General features: G+C 38.6%; 4 protein-coding genes across 7 annotated transcripts in view; 2 read left to right on the forward strand and 2 right to left on the reverse strand.

Moving 5' to 3' along the window:
* The first annotated feature begins 195 nt into the window (after positions 1–195).
* Positions 196–6,825, forward strand: LOC113679208 (dihydrofolate reductase). Of its 2 annotated transcripts, none has more exons than XM_027196161.2 (6): positions 196–730; positions 1,184–1,233; positions 2,324–2,429; positions 3,549–3,675; positions 4,427–4,539; positions 5,594–6,825. In XM_027196161.2, exons 1-6 carry the CDS (start codon positions 621–623, stop codon positions 5,697–5,699), a joined length of 612 nt encoding a protein of 203 aa, XP_027051962.2. In that variant the 5' UTR covers positions 196–620; the 3' UTR covers positions 5,700–6,825. The 2 variants fall into 2 exon arrangements, with proteins under 2 accessions (XP_027051962.2, XP_027051963.2); XM_027196162.2 differs by having other exon boundaries at positions 233–730; positions 1,189–1,233.
* Positions 6,168–17,638, reverse strand: LOC113679207 (uncharacterized). 3 transcript variants are annotated; one of them, XM_027196159.2, is made up of 3 exons: positions 17,506–17,575; positions 16,320–16,403; positions 6,168–9,475 (listed from the first exon to the last, which is right to left on the reverse strand). In XM_027196159.2, exon 3 carries the CDS (start codon positions 9,471–9,473, stop codon positions 6,888–6,890), a length of 2,586 nt encoding a protein of 861 aa, XP_027051960.2. In that variant the 5' UTR covers positions 9,474–9,475; positions 16,320–16,403; positions 17,506–17,575; the 3' UTR covers positions 6,168–6,887. The 3 variants fall into 3 exon arrangements, with proteins under 3 accessions (XP_027051960.2, XP_027051959.2, XP_027051958.2); XM_027196158.2 differs by lacking the exon at positions 16,320–16,403 and having other exon boundaries at positions 17,506–17,638; XM_027196157.2 differs by lacking the exons at positions 16,320–16,403; positions 17,506–17,575 and adding an exon at positions 11,375–11,737.
* A 2,136-nt stretch (positions 17,639–19,774) lies between these two features.
* LOC113679203 (HEPACAM family member 2) lies at positions 19,775–23,183 on the reverse strand. The gene is made up of 3 exons (XM_027196154.2): positions 23,025–23,183; positions 21,542–21,672; positions 19,775–20,298 (listed from the first exon to the last, which is right to left on the reverse strand). Exons 1-3 carry the CDS (start codon positions 23,044–23,046, stop codon positions 20,155–20,157), a joined length of 297 nt encoding a protein of 98 aa, XP_027051955.1. The 5' UTR covers positions 23,047–23,183; the 3' UTR covers positions 19,775–20,154.
* Positions 23,184–23,942: 759 nt separating this feature from the next.
* Positions 23,943–26,549, forward strand: part of LOC113679212 (peroxisomal membrane protein 11C) — a 4,099-nt gene continuing 1,492 nt past the window's right edge. The window contains exons 1-2 of the mRNA XM_089197116.1: positions 23,943–23,989; positions 24,151–24,544. Coding sequence (XP_089053242.1) covers positions 24,299–24,544 — 246 coding nt within the window. The 5' untranslated portion in view covers positions 23,943–23,989; positions 24,151–24,298. The remainder of the gene's footprint in view (positions 23,990–24,150; positions 24,545–26,549) is intronic.

Consider the following 26,549-nt stretch of genomic DNA (forward strand, 5'->3'; position numbering starts at 1 on the left):
AGAAATAGGACAACGTACATAAACGTACATAAAGGAACTCTGTAAGCACGTGGAATTAACTGTAAGCAGGAAATAAACTATCCTCCTAAAGTGGTTCCGCCGAAGTTGAAGGTTAGAAAGTTATAAATAATTTAGCAAAGGAAACAGGTTTTTTCGTATCCCTACTAATTTGAGAAAGTGAGGGACGAAGGGGGGGGGGGGGCGCTTATTCGAGCTTGGGCGCTTATTCGAGGAAATACGGTAATTAACACTTACTCACTGAAGTGGAGGTGAATAGTTGTTTTAGTATAAACCACACTGAAACCGAGATTTAGTTTACTTCTGTGGTTACCCCGAAAATTAAACTCTTTAAATTGCGCGATGTTGACGCGCGATTTAGTCTGCAGTGTAGATACCAGCGGTAAGCGTGTGAAGGTTCAAAAATGGCGCCTACATGTTATTTTACATTTCCTCAAATAATTTAACACTCCCAAAGGGATCGAAAGACATAAGTACTTTCTGGCTATTGTACAAAGTTTGGTACTTAGCACCTTCGAAATAATAGATCAGCTCAGAATCGCACCTTCTTTCGACTAATACATATTTCGCACGATTTTACGTTTACCGAACGATTGTTAGTTATGATAACAAGTTTTTCTGGCAATCGTGTTCGCTGTGTGAGCTGTGTTGCTGCCGTAAGCTCAAATATGGGGATTGGGAAAAACGGGAGATTGCCCTGGCCCTCACTGAGGTAAACCTGCTTTAACTCTATAGATTGTTTGCTTTAAGGAAACGAACTCTATGGATGGTTTTGCCTTTAGCTCACTTGCTTCTTAACATTTATTCATTAAATGTTGGGTAAATAATAGAAGAAAACTGTACAGAGTTTTGTCAATTTTCTTGTTGGGTGTGAGAAAAATGATCAAACCTTTTTCAATTATGTCAACGATTGTGGTCATAGATGACTCGTCTAAATCGTTAGTGAAGATGGCACTCTCCATAAGGGTTATTATTCATTATAATAAGCATGACATGTGCTTTATTTCTGATGTACCACTTTATCACATGAAAACCTTTTTCTAAGAAGGAAGATAAAAGGAGATTTTAAGTCTCAAGTTCATCTATTATTACTATTTTATTACTAGGAACTACTATAGGAACAGACTGTATCAAAACTAAAAGATTTTTGTTTGCCTTTGTTAAGGACAGACCTGATGTTCTTGAAGAAAATTACCACTGAGGTTAATGAACAAGGTGTGTTATTGAACACTTTTAAGCCCACTGAAAGTGGATATGAAATATAATCAATAAAAAGATAAAAACACAAGATCTAGAGGTAGTAAGGCATTTTAAATAGTAACTGTTCATGCTCCTAAGATCAGCTTTCGTAAAGGAAAGTTTCTAGGTCTTCTTAGAGACAGAAGTTGGTGACCTGTTTCACATGGACCCTGCTTAAGCACAGCTCCAAGTGTTTGAAGGTATTATAAACTTGCTTATGAGAAATTGATTGTAGCCCTTCCCAATTTCTGAACCATTAGAAATCTGTTGTTACTCCCCCTGAATAAGATATGAATCTATCAGGGCAAGGATTTTTATTAAGGTTTGCAGCATAGGAGCATCAGTATTGGGTGCCTGGGCATACTTAACATAGGGCACAAGGAGAATTGCTTCCCTTCCGCTCAATGGTTTAGAAATGTAGTCTCCCAGAAATTTTTGAAGTTCTTCAGTTATTCTGCATTTTAGAGGGGAAACTAATATGCTTCAGTTACTAAAAGTTATGGTTTCACAATATGATTGAATCCTGAGTTGATGAACCAGTCAATGAATGAATTAGTTTTCTATCAGTAAGATCTTTTAATCATTTAACCCCTACATTTTATAAGTTTAAATATATCTTTATTTTAGAAGAAATATAAGGAAAATATTTGGTGGTAACATATATGTTATTCCTTTTGTTGGGATTTTGGAAGCAGCCAGATGAAGCTGTCTCCACAGCCAGTCAATTTTCCTAGTGTTGAGTCCTTTGTCAGATTTTTCTCTAAGGGTTCACTTTTACCCATTTTACCCCACGAGAGAATTCATCACTCTAGAACATAATAGATTGACATCAGCCAGAATTTTAACCTGGGCCACACAATGAAGAATAGAGTTATGTTGAATTCAAAAACTTCACCCTGCTGTTCATTACTAGTTTAATCTTGGATGTTGCAAATTCAGTTTTTCTAGCCACACTCTGTAAATAGGTTACTGGTCCGCCTCTAGCTTGCTGAAATTTCTAATCATCTTTTGGCACGTGGCTTTGGGGAAGAGGTTAAATACAAACCTTTTAACGATTGTTTAATAGGTAAATGGAATGCTGTATTAATGGGAAGAAAAACTTGGGAATCACTTGATGTGACCAACCAACCCTTACCTGGAAGACTGAACATTGTTATAAGTAAGACACTGAAGTAAGTACCATATGTACCCTTGATATGAACACATATAACAATCAAGGAATCAACTCCTTCTATTTTGTTTGAGCATGTTTTGACTTCTCAGTTTATAGAAATAAAGAGAATCTAAATCAGGTCAAAACTCATTTCATATCCCTCTCACAAAACAAATTACAACCAATACCAGGAAATTTCTCAGAGGAGACAAGCAATGCAGCAAGTGAGCAAACATGGCCAGGGAACCTCCAATTTTATTTCCTAGATAATCTGGTTTTATCAGCTGAGTTATTAATGTTAATTGGCCATGGTAAAGAGTTTCTAAAGCTGACATTTCAAGTGTTAGCCTTTCACCAGAGTGAATATGATGGGCTAAAGCTCAAAACTTCAGTCTTCAGTCTGCAGCCAAATACATCATTAACTCAGCTGATTAAACCAAATTATTTTGCCCACTGTGGCAGCACCACAATTTTTTTAGAAACCTACCACTTTTATCCATTTCTTTCTTGTTTATCCCAGTTTAGCACTTGTCTCTAAAAACTGAGTAAATGAAAGAGGCTAAGTAACCTTAGGGATGTTACAACCCACGCAAACATTCTATGACATAACTTTATCTTATTTTTAAACTCTCATTGCTTTCACCATATCACAGAACTTCTCTTAAGCAACAGGCCAAAGTGGTGGCCAAATAAAAGGTGGAGGGGGTTGGGGGGGGGGGGGGGTTGAGGGGTGGGTTAGGGAAGTTTATGCAAGTGCAAAGCTCCAATAATAGAATGAAATACAACTTTATGATAATTACTGACACCCGTGAAAGCCTGCCCTCTGTGTTGATTCTCACCACACCAGTGGTTTCAATAAAACAGGGTGCAAATGGTTAATTTAGAATCTGCTCTTTGAAGGGTCAGACTTTAGCAGGTTTATTTTCCTGCATTGTTGTTCCTGGAATTCTACCAATTTGAATAGAATTGTAGATATGTAAGGTGTACAAAGACTTTTGTGTAAGGCTACAATTAGATGACCAACTCTTTTTGATTGGTTAAATCTACCCTCTAAGTAGCTGCTATTGGCTTAATTCCCTCCTTCACACAAGTTTGTTACAGTACATCAAGTGTTTAGTTTCTATTTATTTTGAATCAGGGAGCCTCCTCCTGGAGCACACCATGTTTTTAACAGTGTCTGTTCTGCAGTTCAAATGTTATCTCTCCCTCCTCTTTTGGACACAGTGGAAGAAATTTTTGTACTTGGTGGTGGTGATGTGTACAAGGTAAATATCTTAACTATCATGTTATAATCCCTAGAGCACTTTTCAACTTAGTGTGTTAAAACCAAAACCAAAATAATTTCGACTGCTAATCACTAGAAAGAGACTCCCGTAGAAACAAGCAAACAACCTAATGTGTGGGAAAAGGCAGGCGACCAAGTGGAGATGGTTTTAGTTTTGCATGTTATTGATTGAGAGGGCAGTCTGAGTTTTCTTGATCAATGTAGTCCCAGATTCCTTTGGACACAACTGAAAATTGCAGTGGTTGTAAACTGGTAGGTCTGATTATTTAAACAAAGTTTAGCCGTTGTTTAACAAAACCACGCACTAAACAATCCTCAATTTAGCTAAACCTTTTATGTTAACATTCATTTTTTGTGAACATTGTCAAGAGGGCCGAAAGCTAACAGTGGAAAGACATGTATTTGATTAAATCAACCCTCTTACAGAGAATCCCTAACAAAGCCCACCACTTTTGTAAAACCGTGGTGTGGGTTAGACCTCGTTTAAAACAACTGGCACGTAATGTTTTACAAACAGGCTCCATTTTGTTGAGCGACTGTTTTGTAAAAGATCATAACGTGAAAATATGGAAAGGACCTTAAAGGCGTATGATGAACTGCTAGTGAATGTGTGACTGATATTCTCAACGCATTTTTCGCATCTTCTGTGATAAAGTGGAAAGGCATTTTTCTTTCTTCGCTTCTTTTGTTTTTCACATAACCAAAACTTTTTTTCTTATTTTCTTTCGCAGGAAGCAATTGAGTCTTCTTACTGTCAAAGAATTTATTTAACAGAGATAGACAAAGAATTTGAGTCAGATGCATTTTTCCCGGCCTTTGACAGAAGCAAGTACAGTCTTATAAGGTACAATATATGGGTACAATACATAACACGTTCCGAGTAAGACACCTTGCAACTTGAAAATTGCTTCAGTTAAATACATTTTAAGTGTCCAGTTACGTTAGGAGTTACGTGAAACTTCAGAGAACTGAAGAAAAAAAGAAGAAAATGAGTCAGAGGGACAGTATCATTTTCTTCAATTGCTGGTTAACTGCGAGGATCATTTCCATGCTAGTATACCATCCGCCGGTCAAAATATGATTTAAGAAAAACATCTGGATCATCGGAGGAGTCTAAATCCGACCTTCGAACGGGTTTTGCTCTACTGTAGAGCTATAGAGAACTGGGCTCGATTTTCGCCGCTTTCTCGTGTCTAGTCTTCGCTCCTCCCCGAGGAGGGTTCGGGGAAAGGAGGAGCGCGAGTTCACATTTCCGAACAGCGGCGGGTAATCGAGCCTATGGAGAACCTCCTCACCTGGACCATGGCTAGGTTTATACGTGACACGTGTCCTGCATGAAGACAAGGTCGCTAATATCAAAAGCTTTGCGCGAGTGAGTAGAATAAGATGAAGAATTGTGCATTTGTTCGTTTATTAGAGCAATTTCAATTGAATGTGGAAAGTAATCCGTAATTGCTTTGGTTTTGCTTTAATTCGTTATTTGATTGGTTCATAAAAATCGTGCCACTTCCTCAACCAATCATAATCAAAACTTAAACCAATCTTTCTTTGGCAGTTTTGATAGCTTTGATTTTAGTTTTATGACCCTCCTCAAAAAGCGCTCAAAAAGAAAAAGGGGGTTATTTGTCTTGTCAGGAGCGCCCATCATCTAGAAGGAATAGAACCCGGCGCAGGCATTCGCATTTCGCGCTACGCTGCTCATCACTACTACTGAATGTAAGAGAACTCGATAATGAACTTTGCTAGTTGAAATGTTCATAAATGGCAAGCTTCCTGTTTAATGCTGGAATGAGCATTATCAAAAGAGTCGTCGGTTAAATAAGATATGAAAGATATTCAATTTTGAGTTCGGTCGATGAACAGAGAGGGTTCTATACGAATTCTCTTTTCTTTTTCAGTACACCCAGTGGAGTGCCTCAAGGCATTATTGAAGAAAACCAAATCCAATACAGATTTTGTGTTTATGAGAAACAAGTCCCTCAAGATGTGTCAAAAACTTGCTAATGGCTCGATAAAGAGCCTGTTTGACTTGGACTGGGGTGCTGCTCGCGGAATTAGTTATCCATCTTTTGGGGATAACTAGAGATGTTTGCCTAATGTGAAACAAAGCCGATGGAAACCGGTCAGCCGGGAGTTTTCTTTCTTCGTTTGACTTACCGTATTTCGTTTCCGGTACCTCTCACATTTCTTACTTCTGCGAAGGCATTTTGGCGCTTTGCAAAGACAGTAATCTGTAGCTATTAAAGAAAATATTTTTCTTCCGCCTTCAATTTTATGGGAAGCTCGCCAAGAAGCCTTGGTTGTTCCTAGCAGCTTACCCGGTTCTAAAGGACATCGAAAAGTAATGAAGGGGCATAGCCTGGGTACTAGCACTCAGTTCTTCGCGCAAATAGTCATGAGATTCTGAGAGGAGATGTTTCGTTCTGATCGACCCAGAGACAACCCTAACCCTAAGCAAAGAAAAATTACATCTTTGGAAATAAATTTCTTTTACTTGGTCGGAATCCTAACTAGTTACTACTTATTTTCTTTAGTAATTATGTACACAGGTTGACACAGGACAGAAAAAAATTTTGCGGGGGTAAACGTTAACACATTCAACAATCCTAAAAGAAGTGCAATGAAAGCTACAAGCAAGTACCAGCTTTAGATTCTCGTTTCGAAAACGAGTCTTACTTTATATTAACCCTTTTATTCCCGCCAGTAATCAACACGAAACTTCTCTCAATGATATCCACACATTATTTAGAAAAAAGGTAGTGATAACACTCTTATCGGGAAGAAGTTGTTATCTCGATCGAACATGAAATTCTCTTTTAACTTGGAATTTACAAGGAAATGAGTAACAGCCAGTGGGCAGAATTAGTGATCAGATCTTGGGAGTTAAAGGATTAACTTTATAAATCGTCCTGCGCACGACGCCTGGCATAAAGGGGCCTGTCTGGCAAAATGAAACGTTTTTCAAGCGTTGCATGATTTGTGAGATTCTATTGCTCCTGTAGTTCTGCTCGTACTTGAAATGATTTAGAATCCCAATCTAAGCGATGAATTCTTTGTGTCTTTAACTAATATGCAGTGTTGTAAGTCATTTTATTCCATTTTGTCTAACAAACCATTTCTTCAGTTATGAGTCAGTCATAGCTTGGAATTGTATCGATCACTGCCGCCAAATCTTTCATAGAATACTTAGTTCTAACGTGGTTGAGATAGTTTTCCCGTGTTGAACTTTGGTGAGCGAATAGGGGAACGGGGGGAAATCGGTCGAAATGAATACCGCAGATACTCATTGCTTGATTTTCTTCGTGGACTTTCAACATCCGCTGGTGAAGGTGACCCCGAGAAATAGCCATCTTCCAGGTCATGCGTCGGCGATCTCCTGTTGGAAATTGTCAGCGGTGGTAGAAGTGTGGCTGGGCGCAGTCTTGGACTAATTCGCTGCTGATTGGGAGACGAAACTGCATTACGATCCTCGGAAACGTTGGAATTTAAAGCAAGGACGTCTCTGTTATTTCTGAGGTTGAAATTCGTCGAATTTGCTTTTACGCTTTCCCCCAACTTGGAATTATTGTCCTCTGTGTAGTGTGCTCTCGTGGGAGAGTTGAAGAATAGGTCTGGAAACACATCTCCCGGTGAGTTCTCTGAACCCCTTGGTGACAAATCAGCCACTTTGGCTATAGCAACGGAGTCATAGGCGCCAGCTGTTGATGACACTGTGGGGTCTTTTGGCGATGAGGGGAGCGAGTTGCGTCCTGGGCTGGGTGATCGTCTTTGATCATCGACAGGAAATTCCTGACCAGAGAAGCACAGGCGTTGTTTGTCGGCATTGTTTGGCCAAGGTAATGGCAGGTCCATTCTGTGTTCAGCATTCTGAGTTTTGCTCTCTGTGGTAGTGATCATCGTTGAACGACTTCCTTTCTTCAGTGAAGAGATACTCGGTAACTGGAACTCAGTAATATCACTTCCTTCCTTGTTGTTGCCGACAAGCTGCTGAAAGCTGTGAATGCTTGGCCCGGGACTTGGTCCGACTTCTACATACTCTTTACCCTGTAAATTGCGTGAAATGGACTTCCAATCTGTTAGATCACTCTTACTCTTCCTCAGCCCAGGAGGGGCAAAGCATCCCTCCAGCCCCACCCTCCTGGTGTCAATGTCAGCAGTGGAAGAGTGTGTCGGTGGTGTTAAGAGGGTCTTGATACCAGCCGTGTTTTGTAACTTGCCCATGTCCATTGCAGATAGAGTGTACCGTCTTACAATGGGTGCTCCTGCTTCTTGTCGATTGTTGTCGAAAATAGGCGGCACTGGAGATGCTCGAGGACTTGCCGAGGTTTGTTTAAACGTCAGTGCAGTAGTTTGACGACGAGTTACTCTTGGGGATGCTATGGGGCTCAAAACGGGAGACGACTGCTGACTGGTTGCTGGAGATACAATCCGGTTTGACCTGTTTTCTGTGTTTTCCGTAAATGCCCTATCCACGGCGGAGTCCCTATTAACTTGCCTTAGACTTTGAATTGAGGTCTCGACAAATGATGAGCAGTTCTCGTTGAGCATCACACTCGTGGAGGAATTGCGAGTTATGAAAAGTTTTTCCTGTTCGCAATCTTTTTCTGTTCTATTCTTTTCGTTTGAATGAGCAGATTTTTGCGTCTCATCGCCTGCGAATGAACTTGCGTTTTCACTCTTATCATCGCCATTAGGCATCTTTGGTGCTAAAGAAACCTCGCTTCCGCCCTTGATTGTGATATCTTCTACCTTTTCTAAACTAGAAAAACCATTTTCCTGCATCGAGTTTTGCTCTTTCCATGAGTGTTTATTCGCAGAAGAGAAGCCAGCTGTTGTCAATGAATCCCTGCGACTATCACTTGTCGGGCAAGGGGACTCGTTTGAATCTGAAGAGCCGAAAGAATCTTGTAGCTTTAGCAGTTTTTCAAGCCCAGATGAAGGGTCACGCGGCGAGGTTTCTACATCAGAAATCTGAACACTGAACCTTTCCTCCTCTGAAAGTGAACGAACAGAGGTTTTTCGCTTCCCTTCCGTCTCACTTTTACCTTCTTGTTCACTTTCTGTTTTTGATCTATTGGTATTAGCCTGTTCTGAGCAACGTAATATTTCTTGAATATCAAGCGGATCAAAGTGACACACAGATCTTTTCCTTCGTCTCTCAGGTTGAGGATTTTCGCCATCAACCCCTAAATCAGCACCTAAGAGATTTCCGCTGGAGATGGAAGTGTCTTCTTTCTCAGCAGCATACAAATTCATGTGATTTCTCCGTAACCTGGGGCCCATCAATGGCCAGGAGAACTTGCGAATGTCCTGCATATTAGCTAGACATTCTTCTAAGTTTTTCATTTGAAAATTTCCTCGTATTTCCATGTTTTCTCGACAAGCGTTAATTAAAAGTCTCGTGGTCTCTAAATCCCCAGCATTCATTACATAATCAAACACTGTACTTTTACTTCCATCTTCGATCCACGGATTAGACTTTGCATCCATCAAAGCCTGGATGATTCCTTTTCCAGAGTTTGAAGTGCAAGCGTACATCAGAGCTGTCCGACCGTCAACGTCTTGCAAATTTACCTTTGCTTGTTGGCTGAGTAAGTAACTCACAACTCGACTTTTTTCATCGATGTCCGTCTTGGATTGACAGCATAGCATTAGTGGTGTCTCCTGGCGCTCGTTACGAACATTGACCGAGGTTCCTCCTTCCACAAGCATGCGCACAAGACGAAGTTTGCACGACGAACTAGCCTGGAACAGAGCTTCTGAACCCTTGTTGTTCATGGCTGTTGAGTGATGAGAAAGAATAGGAATTCATATTTTGCAAATCCAAACAGTAATTTAAAAATGTTAGAACTTTCGGTGAAAAATCAGCAATACACCTTTTTCAATTGCTTTTACCTTAAGTTAAAATATCAACATTTCGAAACGTCTAGCTATGACTGCCAAAAATTGATTGTTTTGACGCCAGCTGAACGCACATTTGACATGGTTTCAAAGTGCACGACCTGATCACGTGTGAGTCGAAAGTTCAAGTTGGTGTCTTCCAAGGGAGTCAGTGAGTGTTGACCCATGGCACGTGACACGTTTTTCTCCAATCGGAAAACAAATTTGAGTTGGGAGGTGTAACAGAGGGTGAAGACACTGGTCTGAGTGTCTTGTACAAATTACAACAGATACGCGTAGTATAATTTGTCTTGAGCCGCTTTCACTTGAGCAAATTTTCATCGAGAAGTTCTCAAGTTTCTTGGCATTGTAGATGGGAAAGGTATGACAAGTTTTTCCGTAGACAGTCTCTTAGTTTGAACAAGGAGACTCTCTTTGAGAACATTTTTCAAGAACCCTTAGAGAAAAATATTACCGAACAAGGAAACCTCTCGTTGAGAACATTTTTCAAGAACCCTTAGTATAGGGAAAAACATTTACCGAAGAAACTATGATTGGTTCGAGAGAACTCTGACTCAAGCAAGTTTTCTCCGACCTATATCGCTGACAATTGAGTTTCTTTGACATTGTATGAAGCGAACACTTTTCTTTTTCAAGCAAGTGTAGATCCCGCGCAAGATACATCTTTGAGTCCAGACGTCGTGTATTATGTCAGGCGTCCACTTGGGTCTTAATAGAGTTGTCAAGAGACATCCGCCATTATAGTGAAGCTTTTCTAAATTCATCGCGTAGGTTAAGTTCAGGCGCAGAAAGTCAGTTTGTATCATTTTTGTTCAGTTGCTCCGTAAATTTGTTCAAGTCCTGATGTATTTTGCAAGCAAAGCTCAAATAACAATCAAGTTTTTCGTTGAAATTGTATATTTTTCTTTTGACCAATAAATAATCCAAGAGAAATCTCCGAGTGGGTTTTTTCCAAGACGAAAGACACATTGTGTTTGCCGTGTTTGGATGTCAGTGTCTTTCGTGCGTGAACATAAATTTTATTGTAACTGATGTTTTTTCCCTTTTTGTCCTCAGCGTAATTTCTCACCAGGGTCTCACCTTTACCGACATAAATATTGTCGTAAACCTTGGGCAGGTGTTTTCGAGCCCAAACCCACGCGTTCAGGAAAATTTGCCTGGAGTCACACTTTACAGAGTTTTCTGTTTTTTCTTTCAGTTTGATATTTTTCACCTTTCCGACAGCGTTTCTTTCTGCCTTAGCGATTAAGTCACGACAGTTTTTTGTTTTTCAATGTCGACTTCGTAAAGAATTATGTTGGTGTTCGAATGACTAAAATTACACTAATCAGAACACAGGGGCTGAAAATTTCCTCGAGAAGTAAGTCGATAGCGGTGTTTGTTCGCGTTAAACATCTAGGTAAAGACTGCTTGTTTCAAACGGAAAAGCTTAGCACGACTCTTTTCGCGTTTCAATTTTTCTGCGGTCAACGCTTTGAGTTAAACATTGAATATTGACTTAGCAGACTTCACCAAATTTAGATATTTTCTCGCGCCAAACCAAGTGAAGGCCAATGTAAACAATGGTTTTAGGAGATTAAAAAATTAAAATAATTTATCTAGTGTATTTTTTTTTAGTAATATACGCCATCCCGACAGTTTTCCCTTAACGTTTATTACCTCCTTGCGATTGATGTTACATTCGGATAATCGGCGCCGTATCATGGGATCATGGGATGCATGATCATTCTACTTGCAACGAATTTAGACAAATTAGGAGTCCATATTTTGTGACTTACCATGAAGTAACATCCACTAAAGAGGCCTTTGAACGATAATTTTCTCCTCTCTTAAGGCGGCGAAAGTTTCTCAGAGCGCCGAATTCTGATCCGTGAAAAGCGGGAATTTGAAAAGACCAAATGACTGTTTTTGAACGCGTATGGTAACAATGTAGAACATTATGTTTTGTTGTTGTTCCGCGCCTTTCTTTCGTTTACAAATGAATTCACAGAATATGAATGTTTTATCAATAAGAACGGAGGTGAAGTCTGTGGGGGCACTTCCTCAAATCCTTATGGGTTGCGAAATATTCGACATGCTCTGTTTGTTTCCACCCATCAATCGCTGCAGCAAACATGGCGCACGGTGACCCAACTTGGATAATCATTTTTTTCCATATCTCTTGCCCTCTGGGAAGAGAGTGTCACTTTGGACAGGAAATAGTTAATGAATAGAGCGTCGCATAAAAAGAATTTCCATCAAAATCGCACGATGACCGATGAGAATGTCTGTCAACTTCAACTGCCATTTGAATGGCAACGCCTTCTTTTGGCTGACCTTTGAAGTTACGAAACGTTTGGTTATGGACAAAAGTCTCGGCGCAAATGGGGACATACACTTATGGCTTATGCGTAATTAATTTTTTTTTTCGTTAAAGATTAGACGCTTGAAAATTTTGGTTGCCTTTGTTTACGTCCTCCATATTATTTTTGCGTTGTATCAGCGACACTGAAACTTCGGCCATATTTTCTGACAGCTGTGTAGTTACCCCCTAATAAGTTCGGGGAAAAACGGATAGAGGACTTAATTTTCTATCACAAGACACCCATTCTTTCCAACTGTTAGTCTCGAGTCAGATCTCAAGTTCACTGTTTAGCATTTACTTGAATATTCAATATGTTATGTGCCATAAATATATCAGTCCCATTTTTCTTTCTTTCTGGTTTTAATGGTTTTAATGCAAGGCAAATTATAATCCAAAAACTGTCAATCAAATTCGTGTTACTTTAAATTAATTGATGTCTATCGAACAAAGTTTTATTAGGCAAGTGAAATGAAATTGTCCCGACCATTTTCGATATTTACACTGGTGTTTTAAATTTGATTGTGGCATATCAATTTACGACTGAAACCGACTAAATCCCAATGACTATGGTTCCAAAAATAAAGATATTCTCATGATTAAATTTCAGACGAAACTTCTGGAGACTAACATCCTTTTCTGAGTGGGGAGCCGCTTAAAACTCAGTATGTATCAAAAATGTAAATTTCTGTTTTAGTAGGGGCCAAAGTCGAACTGAAGAAACCATCTCATTAAGGAAAAAAATTAGCGTTTAAGCGAAAAACAGAATTGTTACTCTCTACGCGGGATACCGAACATAACATAGAGTAATCGAAAAATACAATACGAATATAACATTGTATACAACAGAAAAGTGCCATTTTCGCTGTCAATGGACTTCAATTCAGCCATCTTTCCTGTAAACAGATCTCGATTTTTAGCTACATTACACATTTCCGCTTGAAAACGTTATAACCGACAAAGACTGACCTGAGATTCTATTAACAGTATATCATAATTTGCAAATCTCTGGATCATCGTCATTTGATGGCGAACGCTAATACGTAGCTTGTTAGTGATTTAAGACGGCAGAAAACTGCTTTAAATTAGAGGAACTGCGTTTTCTTCAATATACATCGGTCATTTGAGATTCAAACAGGCGAAAAACAAATCTACGACAAGTAAATTTTTGTTGTTTCAAACGTGGCGAAACACATGACCGACGTTTGAGAAATTTCCTCCGGGCATTACTTTCGATTATGGCAAAACTAAAAAAAATCGCGACTTACTCGTTCACGTTTTCCCGCGCTTCAAGCAGTCCGCTTCTTTTTGACATTGGGTTCTTATTGGATTACTTTGGTTATGGCTTTTCGACACTCAATTGAAAATTTTTCTAAAGATTAGCGAAGTTTGAGATGGCATTAACTTCTGCCGAAGTATCTAGCTGCCATTTTATCTCTGAGTTGCTTGAAGGTTGATCCAGATTTGAATATGACTTTGTCTTCTTTAGATTTCATCATATCAGTTTTGGTAAGAAATAGTGTCATCTACGACTGTAAATATATTAATATATGTGAACTGCGTTTAAGGAAATTAATTTGGAAGCGATCTTCGCAGCAATGAAAACTACTTAAGCAGTGGTGAAATGAGGCCTGAAAAATATTCAGGCCTTTTCAGATCCCCCGCAGGCTTGAATTTTTTTCAGGCCTTATTTTCACTACTGCTTAAGTAGTGTTGTGAAGATCGCTATCAAATTCAGTGGTATCTGCAGCGCAACTTATTGAAAATCCTCAGGGGTACATGATAAAGTGCACAAGTGAACCTAAGCTCAATTCAAATCACAGATGGACCGATTGTGTACCGTTCTCAGGTTCTGATTTGTTTGATATATTTCATTCGTGAAATCTTCCTGAGGTGTCTTCTCGCTGGTGTTTCCCGCGCTTTTTACTTCGCTTGATATCATGCAACTCGAGGCGTGGTATCAGAGACGAAAAATTCCTGAAAGGGCCTGAAACTGTCACAAGTCAGTTTTTACATCAAATAGTGTATTTAGTCTCATTGCAAATAGTGCATAAGATTCCTGAACAAATCATCTTGTGAAAACGAAACATTTTGTAGAGCTTCTTAAAGCGGACTAGCTAAACAAAGGTGCATTCAAGCATTTGACTTGAGCCAGTTTATGATCATTTGCCAGAGCTATGACACCGTTGGTCTTAGCAGCTTGTAATTTGCTGACAATTTCGTTGCGTTATTTTCTGTTTTTTATTACAACAGCCTTTCTTTAAAGAACCTGAAAGATGCTGTGCGTAAACTTAACGCCTACTGCATAATAAAACAATGAGAGTTTCTGTTCGCCGGCATAAATATGTTTTGGACCCGACCCAGTGTCGGAGAAGGGCCAAAAATACATTTATACCCACGAACATAAACTGTGTTACTATTATTATCACTTTTGGGCCATTAAGAAATAAAAAACGGAAAAAATGACAACACAACGGTCTGAACAATCACGCACGCAACGTGCGAGCGTTTTAGCCCGCCAAAATTTCCCTTTTTGCCCGCAAAATGCGCCACAGTGCCCGACAAAGTGATAATAACGCCGCAAGTGATAAACTGTTCTGGGCTAGACTAAGATCAAAGCTTCCATGCTAGTATTGTTAGCAACTACTGAAATGGTGTCCTAAAGCTCCGTCGTCGATCACCTTCGCTAACCAAAATAAAAGGTGCGAGATGACATGAACCAATAAACTTCGAATAATTATGCATCATCTTTCAAGCCACAATGGTTTCCATTGTGCATGTGAAGAGACAAGAAAGCAATTAGAAAAGCTCGTCAAATTTCCTCAAGAAAAATTGTTTTTCTAAATTGTGAGATTCATTTACTTTTATTCCGGTTCTTTGAGCAAGCCGGTTCATTTCTAATGTCGTACGACACACACTCTCTGCGGGATCTTTTCAAAGAACAGATCATTGACAGAAGTTTATATTAAGGTCTACAAGCACTTAAAACTAAGCGATACTCGTGGTTATTTGGCATTCATTTTGTTACTTCTTTTAACGGACGCGCCTAGCCAACCGTAAGTCAGGTCCGCAGGCGTTTAGGATGTCAGCTGCATGATGCAGCCGACATTCTGACTGCCTGATGACGCTTGAAACTCATTTTGATTTGGACTGGATTATCACATTTATGAGTTGTCCTCCATTAAAACCATTAACGTTACTATCTTGGACTGATAAATAAATTTATCCATAAAAACACGGTATGTTCTTTCCCTTCTTTTCTGCTGTCAAGAGGACAACATTCGGTGCATTTTACTCAGTTCTAGTTTTACCGACGTTTACGTTCTGTTTTTTTGGAGCCAAGATATCAATTGATATCAGACCAGTATAGTCTGATTCTATTCTTTTAGCACAAGGAACGCGAAATCATTTTTCATAGAAATTTTGTTTCTTTCTGGCTTGATCATTTGAAAATGGCTGGCTTTGTAAATGATAACGTATGCTTATAAGTTACTTTTCTGTTTGAAAATAACTCGAGAATTTGCTCTCTTGAACAAAACCTGACTTGAGAATCAAAATACATAATATATTTTTTTTATATCCGTTAGATAATTTCGACTCCCCTTAATACCTTGCTGGGAAACATTGTAGCGTCTTCTATTTATAGCAAAGCGTCTTTCAAGCCAATTTCTCTTAAGACATTGTTATTGACTGACTCAGTATGAGCTGACAATGATCAGTGAAGTATACTTCCCGACCGACCATGCAGTTAACAAATCTAATGAAGGACGTGAACAGGTGTTATAGCCCGTGAAAGTATTGAAGAAGGGAAAACCCATTACCTTTTGAATGCTAATAAAAGTATGGGGCAGATTTGGAATTTTCTTTGGATAGAGTGCATTTTAACATCGGTCCAAACTTCATATATTGTCTTAAATTCGGTTTTGAACTTACAACTCTGTCAATATCTTATCATTTTCGATTTCGCAATGTTAATGATGATTGTTTACGTAAAATACCCGCGAAGTTGAATGTTTATTCCGTTTTATTCAGATGTCGGTTAAATACTGACTTGTTGTGATAAGTGAGCTCGTTTCGTTTTCTTATCAAAACAAAGGCATCTGGTTTTGGAGATAAACGTTGTATTGCCTGTCATCCTCAACAGACCCTCTCGGAGATTGCCAGATGAAATTCACACCAGTTTGATTACAAACACTTTTTTAGACACTCCACACAATGGAAAAACATGTTCGTGGATGTAAACTAACCGCTTTTACGTTCACAGTTTGTGTATTTTACGTGTACTCTATTTTTTGGCTTCCGAAAACAATTTCAACCATGGGAGATAGTGATGTCGAATTACGTAATCATGGTTGGTTGGTGACATAAAACAAAGTCCTTACCCGGTTTTACCTAGTTGATATATGTCAGCGAACAGTCGATCTGGGAAGTTTTCCTTGAATGTGTTTAACAGTCCTTCATTAGTCCTGTTTGATCACCAAAGTGAAAAGGTTTTAGCTCGAGAAACATTCTACGAGCAAATCTGTTTCGCATGGGACTAATTAAAAGTGACAACGATATGGTGATCTTGCCAAAAAATCGTCAGTTTGTAAAATAAAATATTCATATTACAAAGCTAATGAAAAGATTGTGTCTCGGTCAGCTTGTAAAAGGCTTGCCTGCTGTTGAAAGCAAGGCAAATGTTGTCCGTCAGAAGGATGGTTACATAATTTATTTTACTTGCCGATAAACTAGGTTGAAAATCAACTCAGTCGTTTTTCTGAAAACCTTGCCTTAGGCAAGATCTGTTTCCTTTTTCTTAATTTTTTTTTTTCTTTTTACTTCTCTTCAAGTTGAGGCTAGAAATGTCGCACTCGTTTTCTATTTTTAGAAAGATGTCTTGTTGTCATCAGCGTATAGTGCCTTCTTGTCAGAAGAAGATGGAAACCGAGTGCGAGTCACTTGTGAATTATTTGGTTTTGTTCGCGCGAACGCGTAAATGGTTTCCGTTCGTGAGGAATATATGATAACGCAACTGCGGTTTTTAATCTCTACCTTCTTGTAATTTTCATCTGTTTTCGTTGCGAAATAGCGTTAACCAACCGGAAAGGTGGCAGTCGGTTAAAATAGAAACATAACTTCCTCTTAAAATTACAAAAAATTTATGTATCTCCGGCAGAAGAAAAACTGAGGCCTCAATGATCTTCTATTTCATTTAAGATCCTGTGATATTTTGGGTCTATAAACGAAAACACACGGAGAACGATATCTTTCGAAGGTCGGAAGCGACTGGCTGGTAATTTCACCTTTCAAATTCCCTCTGGTGAAAAAGTGACGATCCGGAATTTTATAATTGATTTTTTTTAACCTGGTCATTGTTTTATCAATTTGAACGGAACAAGCTTAGAAAGGGCTTTTCGTGCGAACGATGCAATTTACTACCCTACAGCAATTATAACTCCTTCATGTTCGGCTCCGTTTCTACGCCGAAAAAAGTGGCATAAATTTTGTGGTTCTTCTGTTTCGGTTCGTGAATCGGATCTCCTATCCACCGTTATCAAATTGTGTTGGTTTGGGTTTTAATCTCACCTTCTTTTTGTCGAGCAGTCCTTTACAATCTTCTGCTCACATGCTAGTCCGGCCTGAAAGAATTGCAAATTGAGTATGAAATTTCCATTTTCTGGCCTTTAAAGAACTTTGAACAAACACCCGAAAGCAGCATACTTAATTAGTGATGTTTTTAAGAGCTTTACTCTCCACTTTCATCCACCATTGGCTGATAGATCTCTCATTAGCCAGTGGATTTTGCGAAACACCAATGATGAAAATGTTAATGCTAAGACAAGAAAATGATCTGTCGAGTGCTTAATATGGTGTTCTCTTTTAAAGGTTTCCAAATGTGTCACTCAATATTAGCGTCGCGGATCAAACTGGCCTCGCGTTCTGATCACTTAGGGGTTGTGTCTATCAAATTGGCTTTGAGCTGCACGTACAAGTTACCGCACCTATTTCAAAAAAAGAAAAAAAAAAAGAATTTAATGATTGTCCGCTAAAAATAACTTTGTCCTTTTTTTATTATTTTTCGGATGCCCTTTTTCGAATTTGACAATTATACAATCTTTTATCATCGGTGGGTGTAAGTGTTTTTTGTTTTTTTTTTTTAATTTTTTAGAAATTTTCTAAAATTTCTTTCCAGAGACAGGGAATGTATATCAAAACCAATGAGAATTCTAACTAATGGATATAGCGCAGTGGAAGATCTTAACGTGGTCACTTCGAAAAAGGCATCTTTTTAGGCTATTCACGCGTAGATATACACATTTGCCGGCTGTAATATGAAAATGAAATCTAATTCTTTCACCTGCGCTCAGTTGTGCTATTTTGCATGTCCCGCTCTTTGTATCGCCAATTTTCACAAACTTGAAACTCAGCACCGGATTCCAAGCTCCCTTGTCTGCCTTCCACGCTGTTGCAGCCGATCAGGTGGTTCCATCTAAAAATTAAAAGGACAGACAACACTCATAAAGGAACTATGCAAGCACATAGAGAAAGAAATAACTGGAACGGGAAATAACTATTCTCCTTTATTGATTGCGCTGTAGGTAAAGCTTAAGAAGTTGCAAATGAAGTGACAACATAAACAGGTTTTCTTTGCATCCCTACGATTAAAGAACGTGAGGTAGGTGGGGGCACTTATTCGAGAGAGGTGCTTATTTGATATTATGGCCGGCACTTATTAGTGCGCGTGCGCATGTTCGATGAAATACGGTATTTCGCATATTTCAGATGACCACATTTTAATTTTTTTTGAAATTTTGAAGTACAAACGTATTCAAGTTTTGGTGGTAGTCTTTTACTTTTACTGAATTTCGTGGGCTTTTTTGATTCTGAGCCTCAAAGTTTTCTATTGAGAGCTCTTTTAAACTCAGTAAAACTGAAAGATGATACAATAAGTAAGAGACTATTTCAAAGCAATTATGGTATTAAATGTATAAAGTCTCGTTCGACTTTCTGTTGTATAAATTACACCTTTAATTTGTGTGCGAGCACGTCCTCATTAGCAGCGCTTTAGCGTTTGGTGTTTTTTCGCCCACGGGAAAGTAGGGACCTTTAGCAGTTAGGATGGAAATGCCAAGGAAGACGTTGATTTAAAAATGAATACATATTTTGGTTGGAATTTCGCGAATAACTGGATGTGTTTACCATCTCTTATGAAGCCGAAAGTTAACCCCAGCATAACGTATGAGGGCGGTGTTGAGTTCCAAATGGAAACTAAAATAATTTGCTGTTGGGGTTTCTTTTCTCAGATCACGCAAATTCTGATGATTTTACGTTGTTATTTTGCAGAGGACTGCGAAGAAATGTACACAGTTTTAAAACGCACGCTTTGAGCTGTTGTTCTGCTTATTAGATCTTTTGTTTTGCCACGTCCTCGCTGCTGTCGCCATCGTGGTTTGCTTAAGGTTCCTCGTATGAGGCCTCGAGCACCGTAAGCCGGCGTTCTAGCGCTGTTAGTGCCAGACTCCCGGTAAACCTCTCCTCAACTCGTCTCAAGTCTTACCGCGGGCTTAGAAACGCGGGTCCTGCGGCGCTTATAATGAGAGCCTGGTTAAAGCTAAAGTTTAATTCTTGCCTTTTCAGAGATATAAAAAAACAATCAAGAAAAAAGAAAAATCATTTTTCATGTTGAACTCGACATGAAGAACTTTTGTCAAGTGTTACTCTGCTTGGTTTGTTCGTTTATTTCACTTGTCTATTTACCTGTTTCCTCCTTAAGTATTAAAGTAATTGGCTGCACTGTGGCTTCCCTATGCTATGAAATGGAGTCAAGTTCGTAGTTAAAATAGGGCGTCGAAAGTATTCCAGGATTCCTTTAATTTAGTTGTAGCTCTATGTTATCGGTTCAGAAAACTCGCGCCATTCTTTAACGCAACCAGGCTTAAAGCTAAAGTGAATCACGACTTGCTTACTCGCGTATCCCTGCGCTCTTTTTTTGGCGATGTTATTGGCTCCTTGTGATATATTCCTGTCTTCTGATTGGCTGTTCTGATTACTCTAGTTTCACGACACTCAATAGAAATGCACTTTATTTATCAAATTGACTCTAAACTGACCTGGCATTCTTGGCGACAAACGATTAACGAAGAGTAAGTAATTGACCAATGTATACAAAAAGGCTCTTATTTATATCTTCAAGTTCGCACGAAAAATCGAAACAAAACTTCGCTTCCTAATTTGCTATCTAACTTTAGGGGATGAAATAACGGAAATGACGTCAACGGTTGCCCAGGTGATCACAGATTCCTTGTCATTCGATATGATGCATGAGTACTGCCCAGCGTCATTCATGGCGGCTTTCCTTATATGAAGTACCGAAGAGGTCTGGTAATAAAAACAGTGGAATAAATTGTTAGCCAGAATAGACTTATTACATCTTTGAATAAAAGAGAAAAATTTGATAATGACCTAAATTTACTTATATTTCACTTTAGGACATCCAAAAGTTCTGGGAGGACTTTTACATTAGGTTATGTCAGGGTTTTAAGTATTTTTAAAAAATGTAGTCTTTAAATTTTTCAAGGCTGTCATTCGCTTGATATGTCAGTTATCTCAAGCCTTACAGGGACATCCAACGTAGCAATCAAACGTAACGCATGCGCAAGGGGATCCAATTTTGGCCGGCTGCGCGGCACTTTCCCGAACAAAATTTCATAGGAAACTTAGAAACAGCCGCTGTCACGCAAGATATGTGAAAAAAATTGAAATGTTCATTGAAATCTGCATAAGAAACAAAAGTTGGGAAAAGGAAAACTCGAGACTTTCGTACACAAAGTTTATCAAATTACGGATTTCCTGCTGATTTACCATTTTTTTTGCTTTAACAAACACCGCGATTTACTCGCTTGTGTGGGTGGTTGTCTGATAACCGTTGTACACCTTTTGTGATTCTCTACGAGAAAATACGCATTCATTTAAGTGAAAAAGACGAACAATTGCGAGAAGCTATATTCATTAGCGACAAAAAACGGTCATTTGCGCGCAAATCAGATTCGATAACGATTTTTGCATTTTAATCAGCATTCAATAACAATTTGGACATTCTTCTGCGTCATTCGTCATCCAAGAGTTAAAAATATACTTTCATTTGCGCTAACCTTCAAGTCATCAACACCGTGTTGAATGGTGTTAGTATGCATGTATGTAATTGCGATATTTAGAAAGGCTGGCCCAGTTCAGCTTAAAGCTGGTTAAATGGGGACATGTGGCCAGACGAGGCCAGACCAGACCACAACACCAGTAGCTAAGTTCCCAAATCTTTGCGAGAAGTCCATAGATTCTTTAACGACCCCTGTTAACCTGTACGGTATGGTTTACCGTCTTTATCCGAGAAGACTAGAACGCTTACCATTCGCCAATGTCCTAGCAAAGGCAACACATTCTCCACAATTATTTTAGGCCCGGTCTGAACCTCCCGCACGGCAGTCCGGCGCTTTACAACTGAGCTACCCAGATAGTCTATGAAAAGCGTAGTATTGTTTCCTTTTGAATGGGCCGTGTGACTGATTAAATATCGTGACCAATGTGTTGTTAGAATGACCTTAGGAGTGGTCGGAGTATTACTAACCTCCCCCTCCAGGCATCGAGATCTTCTGTACCAGCGATACTTGAGATTCTTGCCAGTAACATGGCAGAAAAGCTTGCAGTCTTTTCCCAACTGAACTGTACAGGATTCCGGGTGTTTTTCTATGATTGGAACTAAGAGTAAAATAAAAAATGGTAAGAAAAGGTGTTTAGTCGGGACAGCGAATTCGAAGGCGTCTCCCCTCGGTGTCAAGGCACACACCAGTCTTAAAAAGCAGTCCGTTTAATAGGTCTTACAGAAAAGAAAGAATTGGTTTTATAAATTTAAAATGGACAGCAATAGGAGCGCTAGTGGCTCATTTAGCCTGTTTCAGGCCTTCAGTCAGTAAAACATAGCGAAATAGTACACGGTACGATAGTAGCGGCATATGAAAATAGCGATGGAGGTTTGGGTCGGGTCGCGTATAGAAGTGGTAGATGGAGCTTATACTGGTTTCCATGGCATAAAGCGACTAAGAGTATCCTCTTCCTTGATATCCTGTTCATAGTAGCTTGCTTACTTCCACTCTCCCCCCCCCCGCCAATTCGTTAGGTTTTCCTCGGACCCCCTTAGTCTGCTGGTATCCATCGGGTGGTGTGAGTAAAGTTTCTAACCAAAGAACGTAGCACCATGACTCAATTAGCGCTTCAACCTAGACCTCTTGACTTGTAGTCAATCGCGCAGACCACAAGTTTACCGTTTGTTCATCTCGACTTTGTTTAACTGGTATCACGAACCGGTGCAATCCAACCACTGACGGTTGCTGTACTGTGCATGTGGGTTATTGAATCAGTGAAGTTATCAGCAGTTTGATTTATCACTGCCAGAAAATACAATCAAAACTAAGATCATTCTCGTGGTGAAATTTCATGGCTCCTTTTAAGCAGACTTTCTTAAACAATTGAAATGGCACCAAATTGAATACAGGTTGCGTTTTCAATCGAAAAAAAGTTCTGAAAGGTTTTATAATTATTTTCAACAGGTATGTTTGATGAGATTACAGGTCTTAAAGTGCTAATTGACGGGTGCGAAAATGACTTCTTCACATTTATGCACATGGTTTTTAAGACCTTTAAAAAATCCTGCATAAATTAACAAGAGTAGAGCTACTTTTTTTAAAAGTCTTTTAAATGCAAAAATATAGCCGGTAGTATCTTTTAAAGAAGCGTGCTCTTAATTCCCTACCGCCTAGTCAATCGGTGTGATGGTGAAAGACTGGCAACCAATGAGTAAAAAAAGTCAATACAAAACTTGATCAAATAATTCGCTAGAGTGTACTAAAGATGCCAACAGGCAAGTGTTTAAAGCAAGTTTATACACTGGTCGATTCGTTGTTAAATTGAACGGTAAACTGAGAGGTTTCACCACTCAATGTTATAACGAATTTTCTGTAAGCTAAGTTGCTTGTAAGTTACCAGAATATAGACTTTGCGGATTTTGTTAACAGATAGGTTAAAATAAAAGATATAGCAGACTCATCACTTACCTTCACTCAAAACAGAGGGCATGTTAAATCAGATAAGCATCAATCCTGGATATTATTATAAAGCTATTCGTTTGATAATGTTTGAAGATGGAAGTACTGACCCCTGCGTTAAGAATTGTCACGCTCGGCTCACAGAAAACCCAACATGCTCTGGGAGAATACAAACTGCTGGTATTGTAGCATGTGCACTTGGAATTTGACTGGTAGTTTATTGGTTTTAAAAAAATGAAGGCTTTATACAACTCTAAAATCGAATCATAAACTGACTGAGACAAGGAGCAACACCCACTAACAAGCCTTTTGCATCTTTACTACCGCAGTTTTAAACGGCCCTTGAGATGAGAGGATACTAATTTAAGACGGACAATTGAAATGCCTGGAAAGTGAATTTCATAAAGTTCAGACTGGTGATGTAAAGAAATATATTTATAAGAACAGAAACTAGCTGCAGTTACATGTAATTCTGCTACTTTTGGCGAATGAACACTTCTAAAAGATTACAAGAGTTTGCAACCAAACAAAACCGTTCAATTAGTTCTTATTTGACGTTCGCTAATACTAAAGAGTAGAGGGCTTAGCCGCCCCCCCTCCCAATTTTCGCTTGTACGAGCTGCAGCCCTCCCCTGCCCTTGCTGCTCTGCCGCCTCTTACAAGATTAGTTTTTCAACACGTTTTTAATAATTTGTAATCCGTGTTCATCTTTTCCCTCTTTAACAGTCATCCTTCGTTTTTCCTATATTATTTCCACTTTGATGTTTGTCTACCGTAACAAGTAATAATTGTAGGATTTTTTTTTTTAATTTAAGATAAATCTCTATGATGCTCATAAAACTTTCACTCCCGTGGCGCTGACCCGGCGGTGGCATACCCATTAAATTTTAGTCTTATGTAACTTTATATTTTCGAATTTCAGCTCAGAGGTTTAAGTGGTCAAAAAATAAAGACACAGCTGCAGTTGAGTTTGTGTGAGTTTTGATACGAATGTGTTTGTTTAGTAGCCAATTACAGGCACCAATTGAAAAATCTAGAAGTATCGAGCCTTTCATTTGAAACTGAATAATCTTCCTTAAAAAAAAAAAAAAAAAGAAAAAAAAATTTTTTTTTCAATATTTTTTTTTTTTCAAAGTCACCCACCACTACCGCAAGACAGGTCAGATAGGAGTGAAGGGCAAACAGGGGAAAGCTTGGGATACCTGTGCAAGCTTTGTTTCCAGGTCTTGTCGAGTGAAACGCCTGGAAGAAACTTGTCTTTGGTTAAAGTTCATTCGAACAATATGGCGGAATCGGTAGCGGAGGTGGCGCGTGTTTTGGAAACATATAGAGGCAGAGAGAAACTAATGCGACTCCTTCAGTATGCCAGCTATTTGGCGAGTGGAGGGTTGCAGAAGTTGTCTTACGAGTCTAGTGCAGGAAAATTTCGGATCTGGGCGGAAGCAATTAGTGAATGTCGGACTTTCCTTCGTTTGTTTGATGACGCTGCAATGTTGTCCTACGCACGCGATTATGGAACTGGAAAAGAGGTGGGAAATAACAATACAACATGAAACCAAAAATAAATGATGGCTTAAAAAAAGAATAAGGAAGTATATTTTTCACTATAGAAATTTCTTCAACTTAAACAACCCAATAACCTAAATACTCCGGTTCGGGGAATCATTATCATGGCTTCTAGCATTTTTTAGAGTAGCGTCTAGGGTAGGGAAGGTTTGTTCTGATGGGAGGCTCATTACTCATTACTTTATACATATGTTAAGATTTGTTGCGGAAGAAATCATATGATGTGTCGTTATCCATGTACAAGTGTAGAGCCTTGAATTAATTTAAAATTTATGCTTTGTGTTTTGGACTTTGTGAAGGCCCTCAAACTTTAAACTCCCAAGATCTGATTGTTAATTCTCCCCTCCAGCTGCTACAGATTTCCTTGAAAATAATTTACAATAATTTGGTGTTAGATCACGGTAACAATCAATCGATCAATCAATAAACTTTATTTACCCTTGAATTTACAGTGTAGCACTCAGGTGCTAATGTCTTTGAGCAAACTACATTAATAAATAATTATAATAAAAAGATTAATTCTATAACAAATAGAATAACTAACTACGTAGAAACTAACTAGCAAATCATCTTGATGAAGAAAGGTTTGCAGTTCCTGCCCTTTAAAGTAAATTATTGTACCCAGTAGATAACAGTCGTCGAAAAGAAGTAAAATCAGAAATAGTGCGGTGATGGTCAGGAAGAGAATTCTAAGATATTGCTTCCAAGTAACTAAAGGAATTGATACCAGAAGAAATGGTCGATGGTTTAGGCAAACAGAGTGTATTATTTCCTCTTAAAAAATAGGTACTAGAGCACAAACAAAACATATCTTTTTAATATCTTGGATAATCAGAAAATGTAGACATTTAAAAATAGTAAGAATCATGTTTTGTAAATGCTTGTCCTTAAGGTTTACAGTTCCTGCCCTTTTAAGTAAATTATTATATTCAAAGTTAAAATCCTTGAAAACAAATTGAAGAATATGTTTGTTTAAAAGATCCAACAGAATCTTGTTTACTAGAGAAATGCAACACCATAGAACAATAATAAAAGTGAGGAAGTATTAATGCCTTATAAAGACGTAGCATGGTTTCAGTAGACATCAGTTTGCTGAACCTTGTCATAACGCTAAACTGATTGTTTACCTTTTTACACATAGAGGACACATGTTGCTTAAACTTAAGATCTTTATCAATTGTAATGCCAAAAAGTTCTACTGAGTCATTTACTGAGAAATTAAACTTCTTTCTGATAATTACAACAATATAACAACTTCTTTCTGATAAGTTTGTTTATTCTTATGACCTGTCTGCTGGATAATGCACTGTGTATGGATATTATAGGGAGAAGTTACGCATAAACCACTTCTGGAAGTTAAAGGATTAAAGTGATAAATGCATTTATTTTTCTAAAATAACTAATTCACAATCTTGACTTGGACTGTACAGTTTACAAAAAGGAACCTGAGGTCAGCAAAGACTGGAAGTGCACATTTGCCCACCAAATGTTTTCCTCATTCAAAGACCAGAAAATGAGTCTACAAGTTTCAAAACAAAGTCTTGATCATCTCTTATTATAAAATAATTCAAATAGTAGTGCGCTCTGATTGGCCAAAAAACCATTTTACATGAGCTTATCTAAACACGGTTTTTATTCCTCTTTCATTAGTTATTTTATAAAAGAAATGTAAAATGGTTTCCGTATTTACATAGCCTGATGAAAACACGCAGGAGGTTGGGAGAACACGAGATAAGCGTAGGAAACCAGGACGTGAAGCGGAGTGGTTTCCAGCTTATTGAGTGTTCTCCCAACCTCCTGCATGTTTACATCAGGCTATGTAAACACGGAAACCATTTTACATTTCTTCACTGAACAACATTGAGAATGTTAATTTAGGAAGTTATGTAAGGGTTGCAGGTCAGGCAATTTATGTGGAATTTTTATTCATTTCTCCCCAAAAATGAATCAGTTGACAAATGGGATATG

The sequence above is a fragment of the Pocillopora damicornis genome, chromosome 2 (genome assembly GCF_964200805.1).
Source record: "Pocillopora damicornis chromosome 2, jaPocDami1.2, whole genome shotgun sequence".
Lineage (NCBI taxonomy): Eukaryota > Metazoa > Cnidaria > Anthozoa > Scleractinia > Pocilloporidae > Pocillopora > Pocillopora damicornis.